The sequence below is a fragment of the Ovis aries genome, chromosome 1 (assembly GCF_016772045.2).
Source record: "Ovis aries strain OAR_USU_Benz2616 breed Rambouillet chromosome 1, ARS-UI_Ramb_v3.0, whole genome shotgun sequence".
NCBI classification, from domain to species: Eukaryota; Metazoa; Chordata; class Mammalia; order Artiodactyla; family Bovidae; genus Ovis; species Ovis aries.
Genome location: NC_056054.1, coordinates 14,089,496 through 14,115,110, shown reverse-complemented (window position 1 = coordinate 14,115,110; position 25,615 = coordinate 14,089,496). Strand labels below are relative to the sequence as shown.

The window sequence follows — 25,615 nt, the reverse complement described above, 5'->3', positions numbered from 1 at the left end:
GACCATGACTTTTTTGGTTTTTTTTAAAAGATCATATCTTAGGGCCCAGACCCCAAAGGCAGTCATTTCAAGTTCAGTTTTTCAACCACCAGAGAGATCATCATTTTTCCAAGAGACTACTGCTAGCCACTGATTTTGGCTGCAACATGCCTGTTAGTTAAAATTCACTTCCACTGTTTAATGGGCGGAGTTTTGGTATACCAAGATGAAGAGTTCTGTGGATGGGAGATTGTGATGGTAGCTCAACAGCGTGAATGTGCTACTGACCTGTACACCTAAAAATGGTCAGGATGGTAAGTTACATGCATTTTACCATATAATAAAAAAATCAGTTCTAAGCCAAACTGTGTCTTTTAAATCTTCACAATAAAGTTTTTCTAGGTAGTAAAATTTCAGGGAACTAATTTGTCTAATGCTCAGAAACATTCAAGGACCCCTAGGGTAAATGTGCACGTATTCATTATCTCCATCCAAACATGGTTTCCTTTGCCATGGATCAATTCAGAAAATCAAATCTCCAATTCCGGCAGTACCAGGTACCTACTGAATTGACTAGTTTGGCTAAAGAAATGTGCAGGCTGAGATAGCTTTCATCATCTCAAACAGCTGTGTAAAGGCAGTTAACACGATTACGCAACATCAGTATTATATCATAAATTTTGTACTGTCCACAGAATAACATTCTCTGTGGTGCAGCCAAGTAAATGCAACCCAAATGAATAAAAAGTCCACCGAAGTGGAGCTTCAAGAAGCCACAGTAATCCTCACAGAATCCTAGGCAGCTTCTCACTGTGACGTTCATGCCCTTCCAAGTCACTTATTACATCTGCCTGGGCCCTTAAGTGTTCCTTTATTAGCACAACTTTTATTTGCTGAGATGTAGCTCATCCTGTCCATCATGGCAGAGTTATGATATCTAAGCCTAATAGGAGTTCTGGACTCTACAGCCAATGGAATCAGGATGAGGGCACACTTGGGAGGGCATAGGGGTGAGCCTTACCTTGTCTGCTCCAAGAGATGCTGAAAAAGGCTACTATGTTCCATAGAAAATAGCTCCTAGATGGCCCTCCCATATATCCTTGGGGGGGTTCCAATTTCTAGCTAACAAGATAAGGAAAAGCAAGCAGTGTTCTCCTTGGCCAGCAGCACAATGTTATCGTAAATAGAGCAAGTAGAGCAGGCAGCAAACAGGCAAAGATTCCAAAATGTCACATGCAGTATCTCTCTTTTGTTTATTTAGTTCAATCACACATGACATGAAAAATAAAACTTTATTAATAGATTTGGAAATGAATAATCTTATTTTACTGACTTAAGGTTAAAAAGAAATATATATTGCTTCTCATTGGAAATAATCAAAGGGGTTTTTATAGCAAAGAAATTGGTTCGTGATATAATTAAACTCTAAAATAGATTTAAACCTGCTCTAGTTTTTACCAGAATAGGTGTTTTTAAAACTAACTACTTTATAAAAAGAAATTCCTAATGAAGAGTATTGCCCTATTATTACTCTGGGTTTACTGGAGTATATGCAGAATTAGTTAAAAGGAAATCTATGAGCATATCTGAATTCATGTGAGAACCTTTATTTTTTATTTATTTTTAAAGACTGTCTTGATGTGGACCAGTTTTAGTCTTTACTGAATCTGTTACAATATTGCTTCTGTTGTATGTTTTGGATTTTGGGCCAGGAAGCACATGGGATGTTAGCTCCCCGACCAGGGTCTGAACCTAGACTGCCAGGGAAGTCCCAGAAACCTTTAGCTTTAAATGCTTCAGATTCTGACAATCAGTCACATCCAAAGAAGCGATGTAACAGTACTGTAAACATTTCTGTTAGGTCTATAAAGTAAGCCTTATGAATTTACGCAGTAGAACACATATAAGAAGGGATGGTGGTGGGTATGTTAGCCCACGAAACACACAGCATGTAGGTCAGGAGCCAGACTGTGGGATCTGAACCCTGTCTCTGCCATTTATTAGCTGCCTCTCCTCAGGAAGGTTGTTTACCTTTTCTGTGCTTCAAATTGCTGTTTTATATAACGGAGATAATAATAGTAGCTACCCCTTCTAGAGGTGAAAATGTGTTATTATTGGTAAAATGATTATAATAGTGTGTAGTATAAAAACCTGTAAGTATTTGTTAAACAGAAACTCAGAACCAATTCCATGGATACTGTCTCAACAGGCATATTTTATGCTTTGTCAACTTACAAGAGTTAGAAGAGCTACGGTTTGGCTATTTCAAAGCATTCATAAAGGCAGCAGATACCACAGAGCCAAGAGATGCTACAGTTTAAAAAGCAAAGCCATTCTCAACGGGCCAGGATGTGGGTAAGAGGGACAAAGCTTAAAAGCCAACCTATGGGAGACTGACTGGAAATCGAAGAGCTGGAATCAGAGCGCTTTATTTTACTCCCAGGATGGTGCACTAGAATAAAAAATACATAAACACAAAGAAACAGAGCAGGAAACGCAGAAACTGGTCAAGAAAGACAAACTGGCAGAGAGTGGGGGAGGCTCCTGCGTACCCACATGCAGCTCAGCTAACAGAGGGAAGGGAAGGAGCAGCTGAAGGGGACGCATGACCGGGATCTGACCATCTCCCACTGGCCGCGGCCCCACACGCCTCCAGCGGCAGGCGCCGTTGCTCACACTCAACTGGCCGTCCTCTCTGGCCTCTGGGCTGGTGTGCCAGCCTTTGTGGGATGAAGCAGACCGAGACTTCATGGACCCACTCAGGTGACTCCCAGGCCCACTGCCAGGTGTCCTGCATCCTTCTGGTTAAAGGAGCTCCCAGTCCTCCCCTCCCTGGAGGGGCCTAGCACCCTCCCCGACTTTGAGACGCACAAATTCCAGGCAAGGTCACCGGCAGTACTAACAGGAAGCCGACAGGCCTTTTTAGGGCTTCTTTCCAGGCTGGTGTTAGCGTAACACCTCACATGGAAATATTTCATGACACCAATAAATTCCTAATTCTTATTTACTGCGTTTCCAGAAACCCATCTTCCTCAACAACATGCACCCCTCCTGCTCTCTCCCCTGGTCTGCCCTGGCACCCTGACCAAGTTCCCATCTGCACTAACTGGGATGACATCTGGGTAGCTTAACAACAGACACCAAACAGACCCCCACGGCCAGCACCCCATGGAATCACGAAAGACCAGTGGTGAGGGCATGGCTGACAAGTAACATGTGCTGAACGTGGCTTCTTACCTCGGCAGGGGTCATTTTTCACGAGGAACTCATCCAGGGCCATCCACCCTCCACCGACGCGGACCATCACGGTGCTGCGCAGGATGCGGACCAGCCGCAGCTGCTGGGAGTCCCCGAACTGCAGGGCCAAGGACACAGGTGAGCCAGGGCGCTGGGGGGCAGGGTGGGTCGACATGCCCCTAGTGGAGCAGACTGTATTCAGATGGAGTGACAAGTTCGCAGTTGTGGGGCGAATTTTAACTCTCACTCTTTTGCATTTTTCACAGAAAACTTAAAATATGGAAAAGCTAAAGGCCACTGTCTTGACGTACTTTCTACTGGAATAAAGTTTAAGTGCTGAGGGTTGTGACCCTGCCCCAAAGGGGAAGGTGGAGGGCAGACAAGGCCTTAGCTCACTTTGAGTCTTTCAAAGACGCTGCCCAAATTAAAATCCAGTAGTACAATTCTTTGTTAAGCTAGTTTGTTTCCATAGAAGAAAAGGTAGCTATGAGGTGGATGTCAGCTTCTGAATACAGTGTGCTCAAAAGTTAAATGGAAAATAGCAAATAATCTCGTGTCTCAAGGAAACTCTTGCAAAGCATCATCATCATTACCAGCTTAGAAGGAAATCTGATTTTCCATATTATTTTATAAATAAACACTTAAATATTCTCTAATTGTGATTGTCACCAGCAGAAAATTTTCTTCAGCTGAACAAATGATTAGATAGTGTTTATACTAAAATTTAGTTGAAGAAATAAAAAATTTAATCTACCATGCTGACTGTAAGTAGCTTTCAACAATCATTTTGAGATATTAAAACAAGTATGATTTTCTGATATTTATTTTTCCTTTTTTTCCTGCCAAATATGCCAACTTCCCAACTGTATCAACATTTGGAGTTTCCTATCGAATAAATTATCCTCTTCCCAAAATAAAGAGGCAACAGAAGAGAATCATGAGACCTCAAAACAAAAATCAAACATATGGTTGCAGAAATGGAATTCCTAGAATTGTTTAATTCAAAGAGAACGTTGCAGGGGGTGGGGGCATGGGGATTCAATTACTTATGATTTTCAAAGTTAAAAGGAGAACCATAACTTTGAAACAGGGCACAAAATTTGAAAATGCCAGAAAGGATCTTTGAGAAGGATCCATAATCAACCTCTTTCAAAATTAGTATTTTTGTGGTAATTCTCCATATGACTTTGTACTCACTCAAGCTAATTGTTAACTTATACAGGCAAGGTGACTGAAAAAAAATACCACCCCCAACCCAAGCCCTTATCTCAGAAAATAAAAATCGTCCTACATCTTTCCTCTCACCCAGGTTATAGGTTTTTATACAGAGTGACTGCAGCCACAGCATAGTGTGGTGTGAAGAGCACTGAAGTGGGGGCCAGAAACGTGAGGGAATGAATGTCCTGTCCCAGGAAGGAAGCTGCCCTCAGACACTGGCCCTGTGAGTGGGAGCAGGCAGGCACCGAGGACTCCATCGGATCTAAGGGCAGTGTCAGCTTGCGTCACGATTCGGAGTCTTCTCTGGGTAAGTGAGGGGAGAAGGAAAAGGAGCTCTGCATCTCCCAGAGGGAACCAGGAAGGAGCCCCAAGCTGAGCTATATTCTTAGATTACTGTGCCCCCTCAACGATTTGTTAGCCTAATTGCACTGATTTCATTTTTTCCCCCCCTTAATTTCTTTTCTTTTCTTCTCCTTAATTTCTTACTAAAGCTCTCTCTGAAGTATTCTAACTTGCTTTTACTGAGCTATGGGGAAAAGGAGGTTTGACCTAAGCCAGAGGCCAAAGTGGCTGGGGAAGCTGAGGCCAGAGTGATGAGTGTGGAAGGAACTACCACAGCTCTATAAACAGGGACCGGCACAAATCTGGCAAAGAGGAGCTGCCAGAGAAGCAAGGACCTCTGGACAGTCTTAGGGGGAACAGTAAGCTCTGTTTCCTTCTCTTAAAAGGAAAATCCCTTACAGTGACCTGGGCCATGGCTCTGGTATTTCCCGTGCAACTGTGGGCACAGTGGTCCTTAAGGCCTCAGGGGCCTCGTGTATAAAATGAACTTCATAATTCTGTTCCCAACACTGGAATGGACTCCTCTGACCCTCTGCCGGTCAGTGGAGTAGAAGAGAACATCAGTGCCACTTCAAAGGGCCCTGTACTCACATGCAGTCATTAGCAAACAGGCACAACCTTAGGTGCTACTTGGCATTCTTCTGCAATGATTTATTTAAAGTCAGTTTGGATGTTCTTGTTTTCATTTTCTTTCCATCCTTTGTTCTTCCCACTGGCCCAGAATGTTACTATAGTTAGTGGTTAAGGCAGAGCCTGGAACTCAACATTGATTGAAGGCCTCAAATCTACCAAGTGTTTCTGATTTCATTTCACAAGACAAATTTTACCCATGCAACTTCCTTCCATTTAAAGACATAGGACCCCAGAGCCCTCAAAAAGATCTAAAAGGTTAGAATTACCAAGCAGAGTCAAAAGCATTCAATCTTCTTTGCAAGTCTAATTTGATCCCATTAGATCATACTGGCTGGCCGTAATTGGCAAACTTTCAGGCTACAGCCAAGTATGATTCCACACCACACTTCTCACATACCTTATAAGTACAAGTAACTAAAATATTAATAAGGTATTTAAACCGACTGAGTACCTTAAATATCCCAAGACTTTTTTGACTTAGTGTGCATTATAAATTCTGTGTTAATGGTCAAAAGACTTGGGTGTAAATCAGAACTGTACTGTCTGGTATTCTGACTTCCAAAACATAAGGGGCTCTGACTTCCAAAAGACTGGGCTCTTTTCAGAAGTGGGCTAGACTGATACCACAGTTGACTTCCCCGGAACCACACTATATACTTATAACTCAGCCCAGCAAAATATTGTTTTTAGCTGATCGAATTTTGAATGGAAAATTATATACACTTATATCTTTTTGCCTGGAAGACAGCTTTAGAACACTTGCCCCGCTAGCAGTTTCTCCGCTTGGTAAGACAACCTGATGTGACCCAGGCATGCTTCAGATTATGTCCTCTCCCCATAGCAAAGAACAGGCAGCATTAGCCACACAGACCATTTCCACCGAAAACAATGTTTGCAAGGCACACTGTACCTGATTGCCGAGGAAGAACTATAGACAGTTAAGAGTAAAGGACGGAGGAAATGGAAGAAGGAAAAAAAAAAAAAACAGAGAACATTTTGTCAAATTAACACTAAGGAATGAAAATCATGTAATCATGTTAACAGTTTCAAGAAGAACAACATACTGACCATATTCTTATCCAGCTTCAGACTCAGGGATGCGGTTTTACAAGCTAAGACCTAACTTTTGCACTCTTTGTTGCTCCTGTTAATTCATCCCTCTTATAGGTAATTAAAACAAAACAAAACTCAACAGACCAGGGTAAGACTGCTTGGAGCCTTATTATAACCCAAAACTTGGGCTGGATCTAAGGCAGAGCCACGTGACACTTTGCTCCCCGGCTCAGACCAGCACTGGGTGGCTCTGCTGTACCTTGAAGACAGTTTTGACATGCCCATGAATCTCATTTTCCTCCTCCTAACTGGCTGCATGTCACTCTGTCATCTGAAATGGCCACCTAAATCCTCTTTGCCAATACTAGATCTACTTTAGGATCTTAAAGAATCCTGACACACTGCTGAGTGCATTTTAGGAGACCTGTCATAGATGCTTTTTATGTCCCTGCCTGGCCCCAAACGAAGCTAAAACACAGCATGGCTCACTGTCATTTATGGCCTTACTCAGTATGGCTTTCTAGGGAAGACTATTGAGCAGGCTAAGAGTCCTGTGGGGCCTCGAGACAGCTCTTCTAGCCCTGAACCTCTGAGCCATATGGGCTTATGACAACTACTAGCTCCTTGGGGGCAATGGCCATTCATTAGATAGCTGTTTCCTTATCTTATGATAAAGGTGCCTCCTCGTCCACAAAGACCTGTTCAGTAGTGAAGAGAGGGCTCTGAAATGTCTCCTCTATTGGATCTCATACAAGCAATGGCGGACCAAATAGGGCACTATTTTCCAGATGCAATTATGCGGGGCTCTGAATCTTAGCCCACAGGACACCTGACACCTGCAGAGATGAGGGCCAGACACTGCATGTCAAGTCCCACTGGCTCTGGTCCTCCAAGCATCGGGAGTGGGAAGTTGGGGTCACCCATCTGTCGTGTGTCAGGCTCTTTCACCTGTAAGGGCCACACAGGAGAAATGACCACCACAAAGCACTGGTTTTCTCTTTCTTACCCGGTATTTATTCTCTCCAATCTGCTCCACCTGAAACCTTTTTGCACATTTGCACTGAGCCACTTGTCTTGTGACCTATTAGTAGTGAATAAAAACAAAAAGAAAAGTGTGAGGGATAAAGTAAGACTTTCTCTTCAAAGAAACAAAGATCTTTACATGTCATCAGAGAAGCTCTTCATTACATATTTTCCGGAATTCCAGGCATTTAATACATGCATTCATCTTTTTTTTTTGTTTGTTTCATAAATTTTTCTTTTTTAAAAAATTATTATTATTATTATTTTTTAGTTTTTTATTTTCATGCATTCATCTTCTATCGTGAGTCTCATGGAGACTCAGTTAGATGCTGAATATAAAGGAAATTCACCAGTAATGATACAACACATTCTTCCATCTTGCTTCAAAATCCCCTCAGAGAAATGTGCTAGTATGCATGCATCAATATTAACTGACTAATTAACAGCAAATTATGAGTTGATTTAAACCTCTACCTAGGAGCCTGGCCCTGGGCCACTCCCTAGGCCAGGCCCAGTGCCTCCCCCATCTCAGGATCAATTCTGTGAGCTCCTAATGAATTCATACTTTTCAGCGATGCAGTTTTCAATGTGATACAGTTCTTAAATAGGCAGAGAGGTTGGTGCCTCTCTTAAACACTTAAACTTAAACACTATGTTTCAACCCTTAAATGCTACATTTGAAGATGCTCCTCTGGACCCTGAGGCAGAGTCTGTTCTAGGCAACGTGGTGCCCTGGAGAGGTTCTCCGAAACTGCAGAGCACCACACAGAGGAGACTCAGGTGAGTGAATTCATCAAGACGGAGCCACGCTCGATAGCTGGAGACCCAAGGGGGCTCCACCATCCAGCAGGGGATCCCCAAACAGAACTCCAGATAATCACCTCCCAACAGACATGCTGAAGGGCTGATATGGCAATAGCACCCAACCAAATTCAGGACAGTAGCAACGTGTCGTCAAAAATGTACTCAAAATACAATTATTTCTCATACCTCATCTTCAATTTTATCTGCATCAGTTGTTGGTCGATAAGCATCCTTGTTGGGATGGAGAGCAGCCACAAATTCATAGTAATCAATATAACCATCCCCATCTCGGTCGAAAATGTCTGCAACGGCAGTCATCTCTAACTTGGTAGTAGGGAACTCTGGAGGAAAATTAATCACATTTTGGAACATTAAAAAAAAAAGGCTTACTTGGCTGGTTGGAGGTTATATAAATACTTCTTTAAAAGAATTTGTCTTTTTTTTTTTTTTTTCTGAAAACCAGTACATGCTCCCTTTAGAAAACTTAGAAAATACAAAAAGTTACAAAGGAGATAAGCATCACCCCAAAATATATTATGGGATACTCAGAGCACGGCCCAGAACACTTGGTTTTTGGCATTTTTGCTGATAAGACTCATAACCCTCCCAACCCCCTATGCAATTTAAAACCAGAGACCTACCACCAAACTTCAGAATATACTTATTCACTCCACTATCAATAGGTTGGATATTTAGATTATTTCAGGAGAGTGACAATTTGGAATAAACGGGGTGAAGTTTTTCTACGTTTAGATTATTGCTTTGGGTTCCTCACAACTGCCTTCCAAAGTGTGAATGTTACAATAACCAGAGCGACTTCTTCAGACATAAAGTGGACCACACTGTCTCTCAGATGGAAATCTCTGCTGGCGGCCCACTGTCTCGAGAATAAGATCTGATCCCTTCACGATGGCCAACAACGCCCCCTGTTAATAGTTGTTTTCTACCTTTCCAACTTCACATCTTACCAATTCTGAGGTCATGAGACTCCATCCATGTTAACCTCTGAGAACCTGCCAAGTTCATTCTCCTCTCAGCACTTTGTACCTGCTGCGGTTCTGCCTCTGTCTCTCCCCTGAAATCTTGACGTGGCTGAATCCTTACCATCACTTAGGTCTCAACTCAGCTACTACCTCCAGACAGGCCTTCCTGGGCCTCCATGTGAAGCAGCACACCTGTGAGCTGTGCTTGGTGATCTGCGCAAGTCACTTCACTGAGTGCCTCACTTATTCCTTTTGCTAAAAATACACGAGATCACACATTTTGTAAGCTTTTATACAGATGCCAGAAACTGACATGATGAGGGATGTAATGTACAACAAAATGATAAATATAATTACTACTGCTATACGTCACATATAAAAGCTGTTGAGGGTAAACCCTGAGTTCTCATCACAAGAAATAATTTTTTTATATCTTAAACTTGTACCTATGAAATGATGTTCACTAAACTTACTGTGATAATTATTCATATACGTAAATCAAATCATTATGCTGTATACCTTAGTCTTATTCAGTGCTGTATGCTACTTATATCTCAATAAAATTGCAAGGAAAAAAAAACTGAATTCCTATTGAACAACTGATACTGTGAAAAACTTAAAAAAAATATTTTATAGGCATATCTCATGTCAGTTTCTGGCATCTATGTAACAGCTTATAAAATATATGATCTCATTTACTATGCTTCAGATATTATCCCCCTCTTTCAAAACAAATTTAAGGCTTGCGCCAACTCCATCCATGCCAATCAAGTTCGTTGGCACCATTTCCCCAACAGTATATGATCACCTCATATCTCTCTGTGTCATATTCTGGTAATTCTTGCAATATTTCAAATTTTCATTATTATTATTATATTTATCATGATGATCTGTGATCAATGATCTCTGATGTTACTACTGCAAAATGATAATGACTTGCTAAAGGCTCAGACAATGGTCAGCATATTTTAGCAACAAAATATTTTTAAATTAAGGTATATACATCATTTTTTAAGGTATAACACTATTGAACACTTAATAGACTACAGTATAGTATAAACATAACTTTTGCATCACTGGGAAACCAAAAATCTCTAATGGCTCTCTCTATTCCAATATTTGCTTTATAAAGGTGGTCTGGAAGTGAACCTGCAATATCTCCAATGTCTGCCTGTAGTTAGAACCTCATTACTCATAATAGTTAGCTCCTTTTCTAAACCTTGAATGTGTTTTGCTTGCCATAATGTGTCAAATAAGACCTGCGTTTTTTAATTCTAACCAAAATGAGGTCCGACTCCCCATCAAAACCACAGACCAATTTTAGTAAGCAGGTACACTACTTCTTCTCTAAGACTTCAGCTTTCACTTAAGAAAGACCGTTTAGCCAGAAATATAGCCTGCTTCTACAAAGCAAGTGCAAGGAGTCTAGGTGTGATCTGGGTTTGGAATTGTGACTGGACTCACTGGATGCTAGAATGCCATCGATAAACTCCTGACGGGTTATCTTCCCATCCTGGTCCTTGTCAATTCGCCGGAAGAAATCCATCACCCGAGACTTTTTGTGATTCATCCAACGCATATACTTTTTCCTCCAGACATCGAAGTCAAAGTTGGCAAATTCCTTCAACTAGACAGAGATCACAGGAGTCAACAAGACCTGCTGGTTTGGCCTTCAGACCTGCCCAGAGCGTACCCAAACTTTCAGACATCCAGCAAAGCCATGCGGGCCTTTTGAGGGGACCAACAGTGAAGTCTCTGTGTCGCCTCTTTTGTGAAGGCACACTGGCTCCTTCACTTAAAGCCATGACTGCTTACGTGAGCTGCGGTAAAAGGGAGCAGGGAGAGAAACAGGCACTCAACAACCGCCATGGAAGACACAGAGCACGCAGAGCAAGAGAGGGAGGGTCAGCCTCGCTTTCCCTTGGCGCTTTCTCAAAGGATCACCCCCTCAGACGGAAAAGAACGGATTCTACCCCAGAAGAAAGTCCTCAGTGCTCCCCACTTATGTGGTGTTTCTTTTGGATGGCGCCAGAGGGAGTGAACTGCCCTCTGATTCCCACTGTAAGTATTTGGCCCTGGTGGACAGCAGTGGGCCTATGCAGTGGACACAGTGATGCTGAGCTACTTGGACTATGCCAGTGACATGGACTCAGGATGACTTAAACAGTGCAGCGGTTTTCCCCCTGGTCTTTCAAACTCCAAAGTTGGAAGGAATGGGGAAAAGAAAAAAAAAGAAAAAGCCAAAACCAAATATGCTTAAAACTCAACTGGATCTATAGAAATAACAACAAAAAACACAGAACACTCACTTCTGGGCATAGCTGCTTTGATATGCACAAATAAAAAAATATAAAAGATATTAGAAATTTGTTTTAGAAACTAGAAGTGAAGTACTATATTTTTCAGACTGGTTAGTGATATTTCAAAATAGATTTGCTTTTTATAATCTACTGAAGAATCGACAAATAATAGGATTATTAAAAAAGCTACTCATTTCATAATTGGGGAGCTTATATCTTTACACAAAGGGCTCAGTATGGTCACTTTTACGAGCCGCTCCACACCCGGTGGTAACTTTGCCAGGTCCGGTTCCTGATTCCCAAGCATGGCCGGGCGCTAAGGAGGATGGCGCCACAGGCCGGACCCGGATCCGGCAGCCTGCTTCCCACGGCCAGCGCTGCAGCCCTCAGCTGTTATGTTTCCTCACGTCAGTCTCTTCTCCCAGGGGGCCTGCAGGACTGAATCCTGGCCTACACTGCTCTGCTGCTCCTTCCGCAGAAGCAGTAGGTCAAGGCATACGGGTCAGTACTCAGAGCCTCAGGAGGGCTGTGTTTTGATAGGTCACTTCCCTCCAGGGATGGCTGCCTGGCGGGGCCTCACCTCCTCCAGCCGGTCTAAAGCGTCGTTCAGCTTCCGCTGCCGCTCCAGCGCCAACAGCCACACCTGCTGCCAGCGCCCAGAGAGCTGGTTGATCCGCGGATTTTTTGCTTCAGACTGTGAGAGGATAGGCATGGAAGGAGGGGCAGGCTGATTCAAAGACTTCCCTGAAAGGAAAAATAATCACGAGATCAGAAAAGCTGGTTTTGTCCATTCACAATGAGAAGGTGCCATCTGGATGAACCTAAAGGATCTGCACAATGATATCTGGTCATTAACTGAGGAAGGAAACGCGGGACCCGGCCACACTGAGATACGGAAGCACAAACTGCTGCTCTTTCCCAGCCAACAGGTACCTGTCTCATCCTTTCAATCAGTTCTGTCCCACTTTAGTGGACCAAGGAGACATCAACGGTTCTACAAGAGCCAACTTATTTTAAGAAGAAACTACTGTAAACCAAATGTAAACAGTCAGTGCTGATGACTAAAATAATCAGAAGGCCGCTAGAAATGAATCGGCCTAGCCACCCCAAAATTTCATACCAATTCAAAAAACTGGAGCCTAGCTACTGTCTAAAAAAAGATTTTCATTCCAATCCCGTATGGTTTTTGAAATGCTCATCCTCAGTGAGCAGGAAGGACACCTCCTGCCCAAGGGCTCCACGTACTGCCGCCACGGGACTTCTCCATGAAAGGCGCGTGGGCTGGCTCTAGGATCTTCCTCTTGTACGTCTTGGTGACCCGGTCCACATCAGGCTGCTTGCGCGTCATCTCCTCCATAAACGTCTGTTGAACACATAACAAGGAAGAGTTGAGAGTTTTCTTGGACTAAGACGGAAACAGGCAACTTCTTACTAGAAGGGCTAATTAAGCCTGCTACAAATGGGCCACTGGAGATGTCTTTGTACGTGGCCCTACTCCTTTCGAGAAACATGAGTGAGGCAGTTTATCAGGTGCTGGAGACGTGAAAGAGTAAGACGTGACTCTGACTATCAGGAGCTCAAGGCTGAGTGAGGAAGCCAGGCCAGGCAGAGCAATGAGTGGCACCCAGGTCCCCAAAGGCAGGCCTAGGATGGGCACGCACAGCCCCAGCTGGGCAGGAAGGCTGCCTGGAGGCTGGTGCCTGAGCTGCGTGCTGAGCAATGAGCCAAAGACTGGGGGCAGGGCGGTCCCACAGGAGCCTGACAGTGGAGTGAGCCAGGGCCCTGATCACTGGCTGAGCTGAGGATGCAACTGGAGGCGCAAGGGGGACAGCTACAGAGGCAGGCAGCAGAAAGGTCCAGAGAAGCCTTGTGTCAGGCTGAGGGGCTGGGACTTTATTCTGAAAGCGATTGGCAAGGGGGTTACAGGTGGGTGGGCGACTGAAGGATTTTGATCCAGAAAAGAGACACCAACAGATCTCTGTCTTAGAGCTATCGCTCTGGCGTCAGTGTAGCAGGGAGGACATGAGATAAGGGGCTGGGTGGAGGGGCACAGAAGTTAGGAACCTAATGTAGTATTTGAGGCAAAACACAGTGAGGGCATAAGCCAGGGCAGGAGACAAGGAGCCATGCAGAATCCTGAAACTAGAACAGATAAGACCCAACAACTGGCTAAATGCAGGGCTACAGAAAGGGAAGAAATCCCAGACACATAGCACCGGCTTCTGTGCTGGGTGACTGAGTGGATGAGGAGAGAGGAGGCAGTGTGGAGGGAAGGGTGGGGTTAGGGCCAGGGCCAGGAAGCAAGGCTGCAGGGAAGTTTCAGAGCTGTTTCTGGCTTCCTGTGGGTGCAGATGAGGCAGGAGATATGGAAACCCTTGGTGTTCAGGTGCTGGCTGAAGCCGAAGGCTAGAGAGGGCCTTGGGTGTGAGGAGAGGGTTCAGAATGGAACTTTAGGGAACAGCAACATTAACAAGTGAATAAAGGAAGAAGAGGGCTTCCCTGGTGGCTCAGTGGTACAGAACCTACTGCTAATGCAGGAGATATGGGTTTGATCATTGATACGGGTTTGAGAAGAAAAAGGCCACCCACTCCAGCATTCCTGCCTGGGAAATCCCAAAGACAGAGGAGCCTAGTAGGCCTTAGCCCATAGGGTCACAAGAGAGCTGGACATAACTTAGCTGGCTAACCAACAACACAGGAAGAGAAACCAGCTAAGAAGACTGAGCAGCAACGGTCAGACAGATGGTGGCGGTGGAGGGGGCATGGGGGAGAAAGACGGGGAGCTGGAAGGCAGAAGGAATGAGAGGCGGTAACAGACGGGCGAGGGACTGGCCTTGATGGAAGCAGATCCTCTTACTCAGGAGAGGAGAGGTCAGTGTAGGTGAACTCGAAGGGAAGTACGGGGCGTTCTCACTGGTAAGGTTAATTACACACGCTAAAAAGAATTTACACCCATGGTATTACTAAGCAAGATCTATACTTGCATTCAGTGTAAATTATCATGGCTAAAATCCACAGTTTTTAACAGCTGTTAAAAAGTATTTGTCTCCTAAGAATATACGGTATATGAAGACAGCTCAACCGAGTTTTCCTCCATTCAATTTAGTTCGGTATGTTGTCTGGCCCTTGTCTGGGTTCATGTAAGAAATCTTTCTGAATCCAGGCGTGATGGGATAGGTCCCAGGTAATGGGACCGTGGTATAGAGGCTAGTCAATAGAAACCAATAGTCAACAGACCCAGCTCACTCATGCCTGGACCCCCACCCTACAAAAACTGCGAGACAGTAAGCATGTTTTAAGCTGCTGAGTCTGCAGGCATACGTTCAGCAGCCATTAGAACATGGATGCACAGAGCAAAGGAAATGGGCTCCATGAGCCACACAGGACACCTGTGACCACAGGACGCGGTTGGGGTACCTGGTGCTCAGCAATAAGGGCTTTCACTCGGTCAATGTTCTGAGGGATCGGATCCTGATCCCGTTGAATGAGGGTGGTCTCGGCCCACTGGATCCACGCCAGAAGTTCTTCTAAGAGCTCAGCGTTCGCCACCAGTTCTGACAGGGCAGCTTCGAGGCGCTGCTGGTGCTGCTTAGCCCACGTCAGGACCTGTGGGGGGAGGGAACCCGTTGGCTTGCAGTCAAGCACATTCCTTGTTTTCAAAGCCCCTTTTTGTGTGAGCCTAACAACGACTTTTAGGGAAAAGACCACCCAACCAGTCAAGAGGCTCCTCTCTTGCTCCAGAGACAAAGCTGGAATAAGAAGCCAGTTCCCCTGAAAACAAATGTAGCACGTGGTGTTAGACACAGAAGGTCCCTGGAAGGAGGAAAGAGCACGGCATGTGTCCACTGGACGTTATCAAGGCACACGTCATGACACCAGCATCGTCCTTTTAGGTTTCTGCACATTATCAAGAAAACAGTCACTACTAAAACGCTAATAACCTGACTCCTGCTGAGCTATTCAGAGTGAGTGAAAGACTCCTTACATGGTGGATGGGACACTGGCGGTCTTCCTCGAAACCTAGGAGCTCACCTCCTCAAAGCGCGCCCGGATGATGGTGATCCAGTGCTTGATGGTGGTGATGCAGTCAGGATGGCAGACCGCCAGGATGACTTCTCCCATGGACACTGCTGTGTTAACATCCACTCGCTTTTCTTCCACTTTCTTCATGAATTCCTAAACAAACAAGATTTGAAACCTTAAACCTACTCTAGTAGCACTGTTAGTTTACACTGAGAGGAGAAAACCACTTCAGTGTTTTTTTTTTGGACTCTGTGTTGATCAGATCTCTAAAAGTCTGTATTTAGGTGTCTCTGGCATTTTCCTTCCAGTTCTCACAGGTGTGGGAAAGTGAGGGACTTATACAAGAATGACTTTCAGTGCATGATCGTTAAGGACTAGGAATGCAGAAGCTGACCTCCTTCCTGAGCACTCCCTCTTTTCACAAATTAGTGTTTACATTCATTTCCATATGTGTAAACGGTATTGGACAAAAATAGTGACAGCTACAAAACACTACAATGTTTTAACAATGCCTGTAACACAATGCAATCACAAAACCGAGTAAAATCTCTAGATGGGAAATAGAAAAACTAAACAAGGAAACATTTCCCACCTCCTTACAACAGTCACACCGAGGCCCCAGACACCACATTATACCCTGCAGCTTGGTGAGTGGCTCTAGGGGCACAGATCAGGCTTGGAGCTGGTCACGGAGGAAAGCCACCCAAGGTGTATGCAGAGGGGTGGGGGTGGGGCACGCGTAAAGCTACAGCAGCCCATTTTTCCTCTGGTATTAATACCAGCTGTTTGACTTGCTTATAACCTGTAAGTGCCACTTTTGCGAAAACGAGAGGATGGTGGTCTCTACGGGGTCAGAAAACCCACATGTCATTTCCCCATGTGGGTGGTGTGGGGCCCTGCACCGAGATGGATTACCTTGTGAGTATCAATGAGAGACTGCAGGGCCTCCGTGTCATCGGGAAGTGCTCCCCGAAAGCGTAGCGTCTGCTCAGCTTCAGAAAGCCACTCCAGTAGCATGTGGATTGTGTCCCGAAACTCTTCCGCCTGAAATAACCAAGCACAAGAGCCTGAGCCTCTCTGTGCGGCTGAGGTCCCAGACAAGGCACCCAGAGAGGGGTCTGGCCTGAACTCACTGGCCTATCACAGGCACCTAGAGACTCCACTGAAGCCCCACAGAGGTCATTTTTCATCTGTGCAACTTTGAAAATCAACTGGAGTCATGATTTCTCTAATACAGATGTGCTAAATGTTCTTGTAGAACATCAAATTTTGTGAGACCCTGTGAGACTGGCGGGAACCGATCCTGACAAAGAGGCTAGACTGACTTTGTCCAGGCCTACCCCGGTGTCGTCTGACCTGCTCCAAGGCCTGCTCCAGCCGGCTCTGCTTGCAGACGGAGAGTTTGCACACGGTGTCCCAGCGAGTGCTCAGCTCCTGGAGCTGCCCCTTCACCCAAGTGGTGTCATCTCGACTGTTCTCTATCAGCTCCCGGCCGGATCGCTTCAGGACCTGAACGGTTCCTGTTCGCTTGCCCAGTTCCTTCTGGAAAACCTGGAAAACAGGAGAATTAGTTTGTCTCACAAGCGTTTTGAATTCAAGAAGTAGAACCAAAGAGAAAGTAGTCTTTTCTTTCAATTCTCCTTTAATAGGTTCTAACTGTGTGTCTTTTATGCAAAGATGGAGGTGGGACCACAAGTGAGAAAGAAGCATGGGTCTGAATGAGGGCCATGTGACTTTGGATAAGCCGCTTAACTGGACTCCCAGCTTCCTCACCTGTGATACAGGAACTGTGCTATACTAACCTCTCTGGTACTGTGGGACTTTTAAAACTGATTTTTATTGGAGTATAGTTGATTTACAATGTTGGGTTAGCTTCCTTTTTGGGGCCATACCATGCCACATGTGGGACGTTAGTTTCCTGGTCAGGGATCAAACCTGGATTCCCTGCATTGGAAGCACAGTCTTAACCACTGAACCACCAGGGAAGTCCCCGTTGTGTTAGCTTCTGCTGTACAGCAAAGTGAACCCGTTATACATATACATACATCCACTCTTTTTTAGATTCTTTTCCCGTATAAGTTATTACAGAGTATTGAGGAGAGTTCCCTGTGCTATTCAGTAGATTGTTAGCTATTTATCTTAGATATGCTGCTGCTGCTAAGTCGCTTCAGTCGTGGCTGACTCTGTGCGACCCCATAGACGGCAGCCCACCAGGCTCCCCTGTCCCTGGGATTCTCCAGGCAAGAACACTGGAGTGGGTTGCCATTTCCTTCTCCCATGCATGAAAGTGTAAAGTGAAAGTGAAGTCGGTCAGTCGTGTGCAACTCTTCGAGACCTCATGGACTGCAGCCCACCAGGCTCCTCCGCCCATGGGATTTTCCAGGCAAGAGTCCTGGAGTGGGGTGCCACTGCCTATGTACATGTCAACCCCAATCATCCAATTTATCCCTCCCCTCTTTTCCCTCTTGATAAGAGCCCACCTGCCAGGTATGTAAAAATCTGGTGTAATTTCACGGTAAAGCTGAATGCTTGATGCTGAAGCAGGAGAGCAGTATGCAGTTCAATATACACGTGTAGGTACTAAATGTTGGTATGCACGGTGCTAACTTGTCAGGTTCACAAGCAGTTGAAAAAGCACTCATTTTCATTGAAAGAATCAGTGGGAAATGGATATCTTGAGGGTCTCCTAAATTTAAATCCATTTTGATTCAACTGAAACATGTAAGATTCAATTGAGACATATAAACAGGAAGTGGGAGGGAACCTCAAAATGAAGTTTACACATCGGCACATCTGAATCGAACCAAGTTTGGTCAATTTTTTGTGACTGATGCAGAATCCGGCAGCAGTTTGTTTAAACACACAGAGCAAGGAGCCGCCTCTCTGACAAGCAGAGAGACAGGCTCTTTCCGACTTTCTTTCTAGGGAAGCCTTAGGAGGGCAGCATGTGCAGAAGGCACACAGGGATGGAGGACCCAATGGCTTCGCCCTCCACACAGCCCAGATCTTGCCCCTCACCTTGTGGGCGTCCATGAGGTTCATGACGAGGTCCAGGTCTCCGTGGACAGGCTGGTCCTCAGCCAGCTGCGGCTCCACCTTGTACAGCCAGTCAACCAAGGCCTGCAGGGCGTCCATGAATTGGCCCGAAAACAGCAGGGCCTCCTCCAGCTTGTGCTGCCTGAGACAAGCACATAAGCCTCACTAATTTTCATGATCCTTTTATGAATGGCCCACAGTTCTGGCCATTGAAAGGGAATACTGCTTGAACTCTATCTAGAGACCACCATGTTAGAACAGTTAGAAATATTATAAAAAGTGACTAAGAGATGTTTAGGTAAACCACTCTCAAAAATGGATTAAGCATAGTACAGGTGGAGACGCACTTCTGGGATCTTAAGAGTCCAGCTGCTATACACAGAGACACACCCTACGACCCAAGGTCTTTTTATTTACATTATACCACTCCAGTAGAGGGTGTACAAATAATACAGACCTATCATAATTTTTCAGATGAGGTGACTGAGTTTCAAAGAGGTAAAGAGACAGCCTAGAGTCTTATAACAGATGGAGATTTAGGAGTTGAACTGTTGGCCCCAGGTCATTAATAGAACCGTCACCCTCTACTGGAGTGGTGTAATGTAAATAAAAAGACCTTGGGTCGTAGGGTGTGTCTATGTGTATAGCAGCTGGACTCTTGAACTGCGTCTCCACCTGTACTATGCTTAATCCATTTTTGAGAGTGAACTTTTAGAACTAAATCTCAGCTCTGCCACTTGGCATGAGCTCTGCCACTTGGCAGAGTGAGCATGGGAGAGTCAAGAAACCTCTTTATGACCGTTTCCTCATCTGTAAAAGGGGGAGGACAGTACCCCCGCCTCAGTGGTTGTTATGAGGATGAGTGAGTCTCAAGGTGGTTAAATGAGATACTATATCAGAGGCTTTTGCAGAACATTCAACACAAGAGACAATCACTGAGACAATTACCGGCATTACAAATTGGTGATTTAAATATATTTATAGATCTATTAATACTATCATTGGCTTGAGTTTATAGGCTTCTCTCTTTGTAGTACAGTACGTTTCAAGTTTAAGTAAGATAATTTTAATATATTTTCCTCAAATTACTTCATAATTCATCACTCAATTAATTGGAAACACCAAGAGGCTACTGTTACTGATGGATTAGCTTCATTATCATTTTTACAGACTCTGGTACCGTCTCCTGGTGACTTTTGGGATGACACAGAGACCCACGAAGGGGACATGCATGCTCACCTCTCCACAGACTTGCCACAAACAGTGTCCCACTTGTCTCTGACTTCTCCCAGTAAGTTGTCAAGCTTCTGAGTGTCATCAGGAAGCAAAGTCTTCTCTTTCAGTGCTCTGCCTGTTCTAATTGTAGTATCATATACAGGCTGTTTGCCACCAAGAGTTTTCTGGAACTCCTGTTTTCAGAAAGGAAAAAAAAAAAAAATGCTGCAAGTCAGATGACACTGAGTTTTCAGGTGGTAACCAGATACAGTATGAATGTCACTACGTCTTGAACTAATATTAACAACAGCTTACCCTGAAGAAACTCTTAAGCTCTTGTTTGTGCCGCATACACCAGATCATGAGTTTTTCTAAAAGCCCACAGTTTTAGCTGGCTACTCATCAGTCACTTTGTTTGAACTCTTATTTAAAATAAGCAGTTGTCATGGTTAGGCACTGTCTACATGCAAAATGGAAGGCTGGCTCTATGATCTTAACTGTTTAACATTAACCAATTAGTTTTCTTTCAGCAAGCTAAAAGTTTTAGCTTTTTCTTTTCTTTTAGCAGGCTACAAACATCAGTGAATCCCAAGCTCAGGAATGAAGAGCAGTGAGCTGATGTACCTTATGTTTGGAGAGCTGAAGTTTAATTTTGTCTGGGTCGTTGGATATCTCCAGTTCTGAGTCCAGGTGACTTTCTGCATCTTCCAGCCAATCAATCAGCTTTTTCCAAGCTTCATGGAACTGAAATTATTGAAGAAGTAAGTTATAACAGGGATGGACATGCACACTACACAGCACTTTTATCTGAACGCAACACATGAAGCCCAAGGTTGCTCAGTAAATTGGTGTCTTTCTTTTATAACTTACTTGTTTTGCTCGCTTTCTGGCATCATCCAGCGATCGCCCTCTTTCAATAGATCGCTGGACAACCTTCTCCCATCGAGACTGGACGCTAACCAGCAAATTTTTGATCAAAACAACGTCCTGTTTTTGGCTAAGGAACTTTAACTGATTGCCGGTTTGATCCAGCTCAATGATCTGGTCTCGATGAGCATTTACTTCATTAGCAAACACCTGAGGAGAAAATATTGCTGTTTTTAAACTGGAGCTAAGATTGAGGAGCATCCCTTTCAACTGGTACTTGTAAAAGGAAGGCGGCACTGTAATGGCATTGTTACCTTATGCTCCTCTATCTGGGAAAGGACGGTGTTTAGAATCAGGCTGGGAGGAGTAGCGATGTTTAAACTCTGCTCTGCTAGAGTGAGCCAGTTGATAAATTCTTGCAGGGAATTCTGGAATTCTGTTGCCAGGTTGAGGGCCTCTTCCAGCTTTGACTAAATTTTCAGGTGCCATGCACACACACAAAAAGACAAGTACCAAATTCAGGAATTATAGCTTCAAGGACAAAGACGTGAATTGTACACCAAATGAAATGACTTCTAAGAAGGAAGCCTCATTTAATCAACCTCCAAACATGCCTTGTTTGCAAAGAAGGGGACATTTTGAATGCTAGTGTCTGAAACTCAAACAACTGTGCTTGGAAAAGGAAAGAGCACAGTTTGCAGCTAAGTTGCTTTCTCTGCCATTCCCCACTTCCTGGGACATTAAAGAACAGGAATAAAGCCATTCAAGCCATTCAGGGACTGTAAGAGAACAGACCCTTTAGAGGTGACAGCTGCAGGATCTCCAACCTGCTTTGGGCAAAGTCTCAGTTTGCTTTAATGTCCTTTTTGTGACATAAAAACAACTAAATGAAAAGCACTTCACTGTGATGAAGATGCTCACTGCAATGCTTTCTGTTTAAATATGTTTTCAGAAAATATGGCACTTGAAAACGTCTGAGTGTGAAACACGCTTATGCTACAAGCAACAAAGGCAATAAAGGTCAGAATCTTTCAAGTAAAACTGTGACAACATTAGATGTAAATTTTTAGTCATTTTTATCTAAATCAGGATGACAAAAACAGTGCTTCCTCCAGGGTGCATGCTATTTCTCCGTGAATACAGCCCAATTTTAGTCTACAAGCTCCATCCTCGGAGACTTCCACCCAGAACATCTGGGATGGCCTTTGCCTCTGGCCCATCTATCAGGCGGGCAACACAGGATAATGACAGGTTGTTAAAAATGAATATATGCAGAATTCTCACAGAAAGAAACACCAGAAACATACTAAGAATATTCATTACTATTAACTGGGTTATGAATGCTTTTTACCCTCCTCTTGGCATTTTCAGGTTACTTCTGTAACCTAACAAATACTATATGGAGAAGGAGACGGCAACCCACTCCAGTATTCTTGCCTGGGACATTCCATGGACAGAGGAGCCTAGCAGGCTATAGGCAATGGGTTGCAAAAGAGTCCCATAGGACTTAGCGGCTAAATAACAAACAAAAGCATTGTAAAACTCAACGCACCCTATTCCTCCAACACTCGTTTCCCCTCCTGACCCCTGCTTATCTTTGGGCAATGTCTCCAGGTTCAGCCTGGCTACAGTTGGAGGCCAGACTTTAACTTTTGGAAGCAGGGTGGTCTCTGAAGCCTCTGCAAAAAAAGGCTGGAGGTAGCTGTGGGTTCACCCAGACCCCTCCCCTATTCCTGGTCCAGTCAGAAGATAAGTGCCTGGTGTCTACTGGGAGAGCAGGGCAGTGCTCTGGAGTAGGGCAAACTGAGGCCTGCCTGGACTGGCCATTCCAGCGGCCTAGACTCTGCATCACCTGGGCAGGGAGGTTCCAGGAGTGCTGCCACCCGTCCCCACTCCTGTATCCAGAGGCAGGGGTCGACACGATTTCTGAGTGCCTCCCTTCCCCTGCGGGAGGGCCTGGGCTGCAGCATACTGCAGAAGGTGGCCTCCCACCCCATGCCATTCCCCCACAGCAGGCTGGGAGAAAGGGGAGTTGGCTGGGCCAGACTAATTTCCCAGATGATGGGAAGTAATGCCAGTAAAAACATTAGCTGCCCCCCCCCAACATTACAATGAATGTTACAAAAATGCAGACTCAATATAAACAAAAAAGTAGAAAAACAAAATCTACCTCAATTCTATCAAAGAAATGTTTAGAAGTCAATACACTGCAAGTTCCTAGACGGCAGGACATCTTTCCACATCCTTTTATCTACATAGTCTTCAGCAGAGCTTAATTTTAGCAATTCTGCAATGTCATGTTCTTGCAAAATCAAAAATAATATCTTTGATAGCTGGCCTTCGTTTGATCAGTTCACCCACTACAGTTGACCCCTGAACAACACAGGTTTAAGGGCATCAATCCTTTGAAAAGTTGAAAATCCATGTGTAACTTTATAGTCAGCCTTCCATATCCATGGTTCTGAATCCAAAGATTAATCAACCAACTAGGGATCGCGTAGTACTGTAGACATATTCAGCGTGGGGGAAAAGAATTCTGCACACAAGTGGACCGGAGTAGCTCAAACCTATGTTGTTCAAGGGTCAAAACTGTATTCCTCGAGGCTACTTGCTCCACTGTTAGGAAAACCCTGTAGAAACTTCCTGATGATGAATCAGAATCTACCTTGCTTTCTTTAAAGAGTTCTACATTCAGTAGGAATTATAAACAAGAGCCTGTCCAAGAATTAGAACATAGCCATATACTCAGGTCCTCTGCCCATTTTTCATGTAACAAAGTTACCAGACCCCCACACTAGAAGGATTCTAGTAAATTAATGCTTCTCTCAAAATGTTAATTTATAATGTGAGTATGTGGTTTATTTCTTTCTGCCCATTCAAGTTCACAATGACAGAGTTTATGCCTTTATTATTTCCATTGTACACCTAGCACAGTGCCTAGTACAAACATGCCTAATAACTATTTGTTCAATGGATGTGGCCAATGGATTTGGACACATATTTAATGTTTCATTTGCCCAGCACAGGAACTGTGTGTGCAGAGTGATATCCTAAAACTCTGTGTTCATAAAAAATACTATTTGGGGGCAAATGCCTTGATCTCTGATCACTTTTCTTTTGAAGACAATTTGATTTTTGAGGAAGAGTAGGACAAGGCCATATGATTTATTGTTCGTGAGTTTTGGTAACTAGAAATCAAATTCCTTGTGAGGAATTACTCATGATACTCCCTGCACATTGTTCCTAACCTCCCATTCTCAAGTCACCAACTCCAACAGAACCTGTTTTTAAGTAGATGGAATATACAGTCCATCACTGAGCAGTGCCTTAACTGGTAGATGCAGAAAAAGGACGCAGTATTATAAATATTATAAAAGCAAGTATCGGCAGAAACTAGTAGCATCAATGCAACTTGACATGGATGGAAAATAGAAATGTCAAGGCAGAAAAGATGGCTTGATTAGCACAAAGCCAATTCTGAGGTTATCAGTTCTGCTCGCCTGTCACAATGCAACTGGGTGTTGTTAAATCCTCCATAGAAACTACTAACAACTACATGCAATCATTAAGAAAACTCCTTAAACAGCAATCAAACTGAACTTTGTGGTGATACCTTTCTTTCTTCCATCTTACTGCTGACCACATGCCACTTCTGTTCCAAGAGTGCTACGCTCTGTTCTGTTTTTGAACCGGATCCTGAGTCATCACGGCTGAGAAGCATTAGCCTACCCTTGTCAAGCAGTTGATTGTAAGTCTCTTCCTTGGCTTTGAGCTGGGAATAGAGTTCCTATAAGAAAGGGCAAGAAAGAGGTCCGTAATGCCAATTTCTTCAAAGACACCCATACACAGATTTACAAGAATAGTTTGGAAAAGCTGAGGAAGGTCTCATTTGGATTAAAATCCTTCCTTTTAGATTCAACTGATGAAACCCACCATTCTTCCTTAACATAAAGATAATTTTCTCACCAACAGAATTTTTTAAGGACCAGTGACCACAAAAATGGACCCCAGCAATTTATTTTTCCTTTTCCTGAGGGATTTGCCTAGAAATTACATTGCCTTTTGTTCTCGGATACTTTGTTAAAACACTGTCAGTTTCTATTGGATTTCCCTAAACCGTCCCCTACTAAGACGTCTTTTTCTTTTCTTTCCCCCCTTTTTTTCATTTTTTTGGCTGTGCTGCGTGGGCAAGCAGGATCTTAGTTCTCCAACCACAGATTGAACCTGTGGCCCCTACAGTGGAAGTGTGGAGTCTTAACCACAGGACCACTAGGGAAGCCCCAGTAGTCTTTTTCTTAAATTACCACCATGTCTGTATTAGGTATTTGTCTTCTTGATGCTCTCACTTTCAAATCAATATTGTGTCAGACAGTCTGATTAACCTGAAATTTGCCAGCTCACCAGGGTATTTCTTGCCAGTTCTTCCCCATTGCTACTGCTGCCTATCAGGATGTTAGAAACCTGTATATACGCAGCAAGCCCCAAGCACTATATTATCAGTAAAAGTGTACTACTCGGTAGACTCCCAGACACGTGTCTCTGTGACTTCATAAAGGAGCTACAGAATATGGGATGTCTATGATCAACTTCAAGAAATCTATTACCATGTGTGTATCAAGTTGTTCTCTAGCTGTTTCAGGAAGTCCTCCTGTGGGCTTCGATGCAGAAAGTTGGGTCTCCATTCTAGTCAGTTCCAAGAGGAAATCTTCAATTTCACTGTGGAAACCCTGGGCCTTTTGAGAAAAGACATTAGAAAGGTCAGCAGTCAATTCTAGTTTCCAAAGTAAACTCTCTAAATGATCACACAAGGAATTTTTAAGGACAGAATCGGGCGCTGCTCTCAGGCAGGGTTGCTCTGTTGCTGGATGAGCACGGGGCCAACATATTATTTTTACAACTCAA

General features: G+C 44.1%; 1 protein-coding gene across 7 annotated transcripts in view; it reads right to left on the bottom strand.

Moving 5' to 3' along the window:
• The window catches only part of MACF1 (microtubule actin crosslinking factor 1), a 326,239-nt gene that overhangs the window by 9,881 nt on the left and 290,743 nt on the right, over positions 1–25,615 (bottom strand). For 5 of the 7 annotated variants that reach the window (XM_060395413.1, XM_060395429.1, XM_060395401.1 and 2 more), the window contains 19 exons: positions 25,318–25,446; positions 24,327–24,500; positions 21,028–21,183; positions 20,717–20,923; positions 20,471–20,590; positions 19,871–20,040; positions 18,614–18,773; positions 16,952–17,146; positions 16,511–16,639; positions 15,605–15,748; positions 14,990–15,178; positions 12,794–12,935; positions 12,153–12,316; positions 10,737–10,899; positions 8,476–8,630; positions 7,469–7,543; positions 6,320–6,337; positions 3,217–3,334; positions 2,363–2,431 (listed from right to left, as the gene is read on the bottom strand). In XM_060395413.1, the coding sequence (XP_060251396.1) occupies positions 2,363–2,431; positions 3,217–3,334; positions 6,320–6,337; positions 7,469–7,543; positions 8,476–8,630; positions 10,737–10,899; positions 12,153–12,316; positions 12,794–12,935; positions 14,990–15,178; positions 15,605–15,748; positions 16,511–16,639; positions 16,952–17,146; positions 18,614–18,773; positions 19,871–20,040; positions 20,471–20,590; positions 20,717–20,923; positions 21,028–21,183; positions 24,327–24,500; positions 25,318–25,446 (2,677 nt within the window). The remainder of the gene's footprint in view (positions 1–2,362; positions 2,432–3,216; positions 3,335–6,319; positions 6,338–7,468; positions 7,544–8,475; positions 8,631–10,736; positions 10,900–12,152; positions 12,317–12,793; positions 12,936–14,989; positions 15,179–15,604; positions 15,749–16,510; positions 16,640–16,951; positions 17,147–18,613; positions 18,774–19,870; positions 20,041–20,470; positions 20,591–20,716; positions 20,924–21,027; positions 21,184–24,326; positions 24,501–25,317; positions 25,447–25,615) is intronic. The other 2 variants (XM_042245977.1, XM_060395547.1) reach the window with 2 other exon arrangements.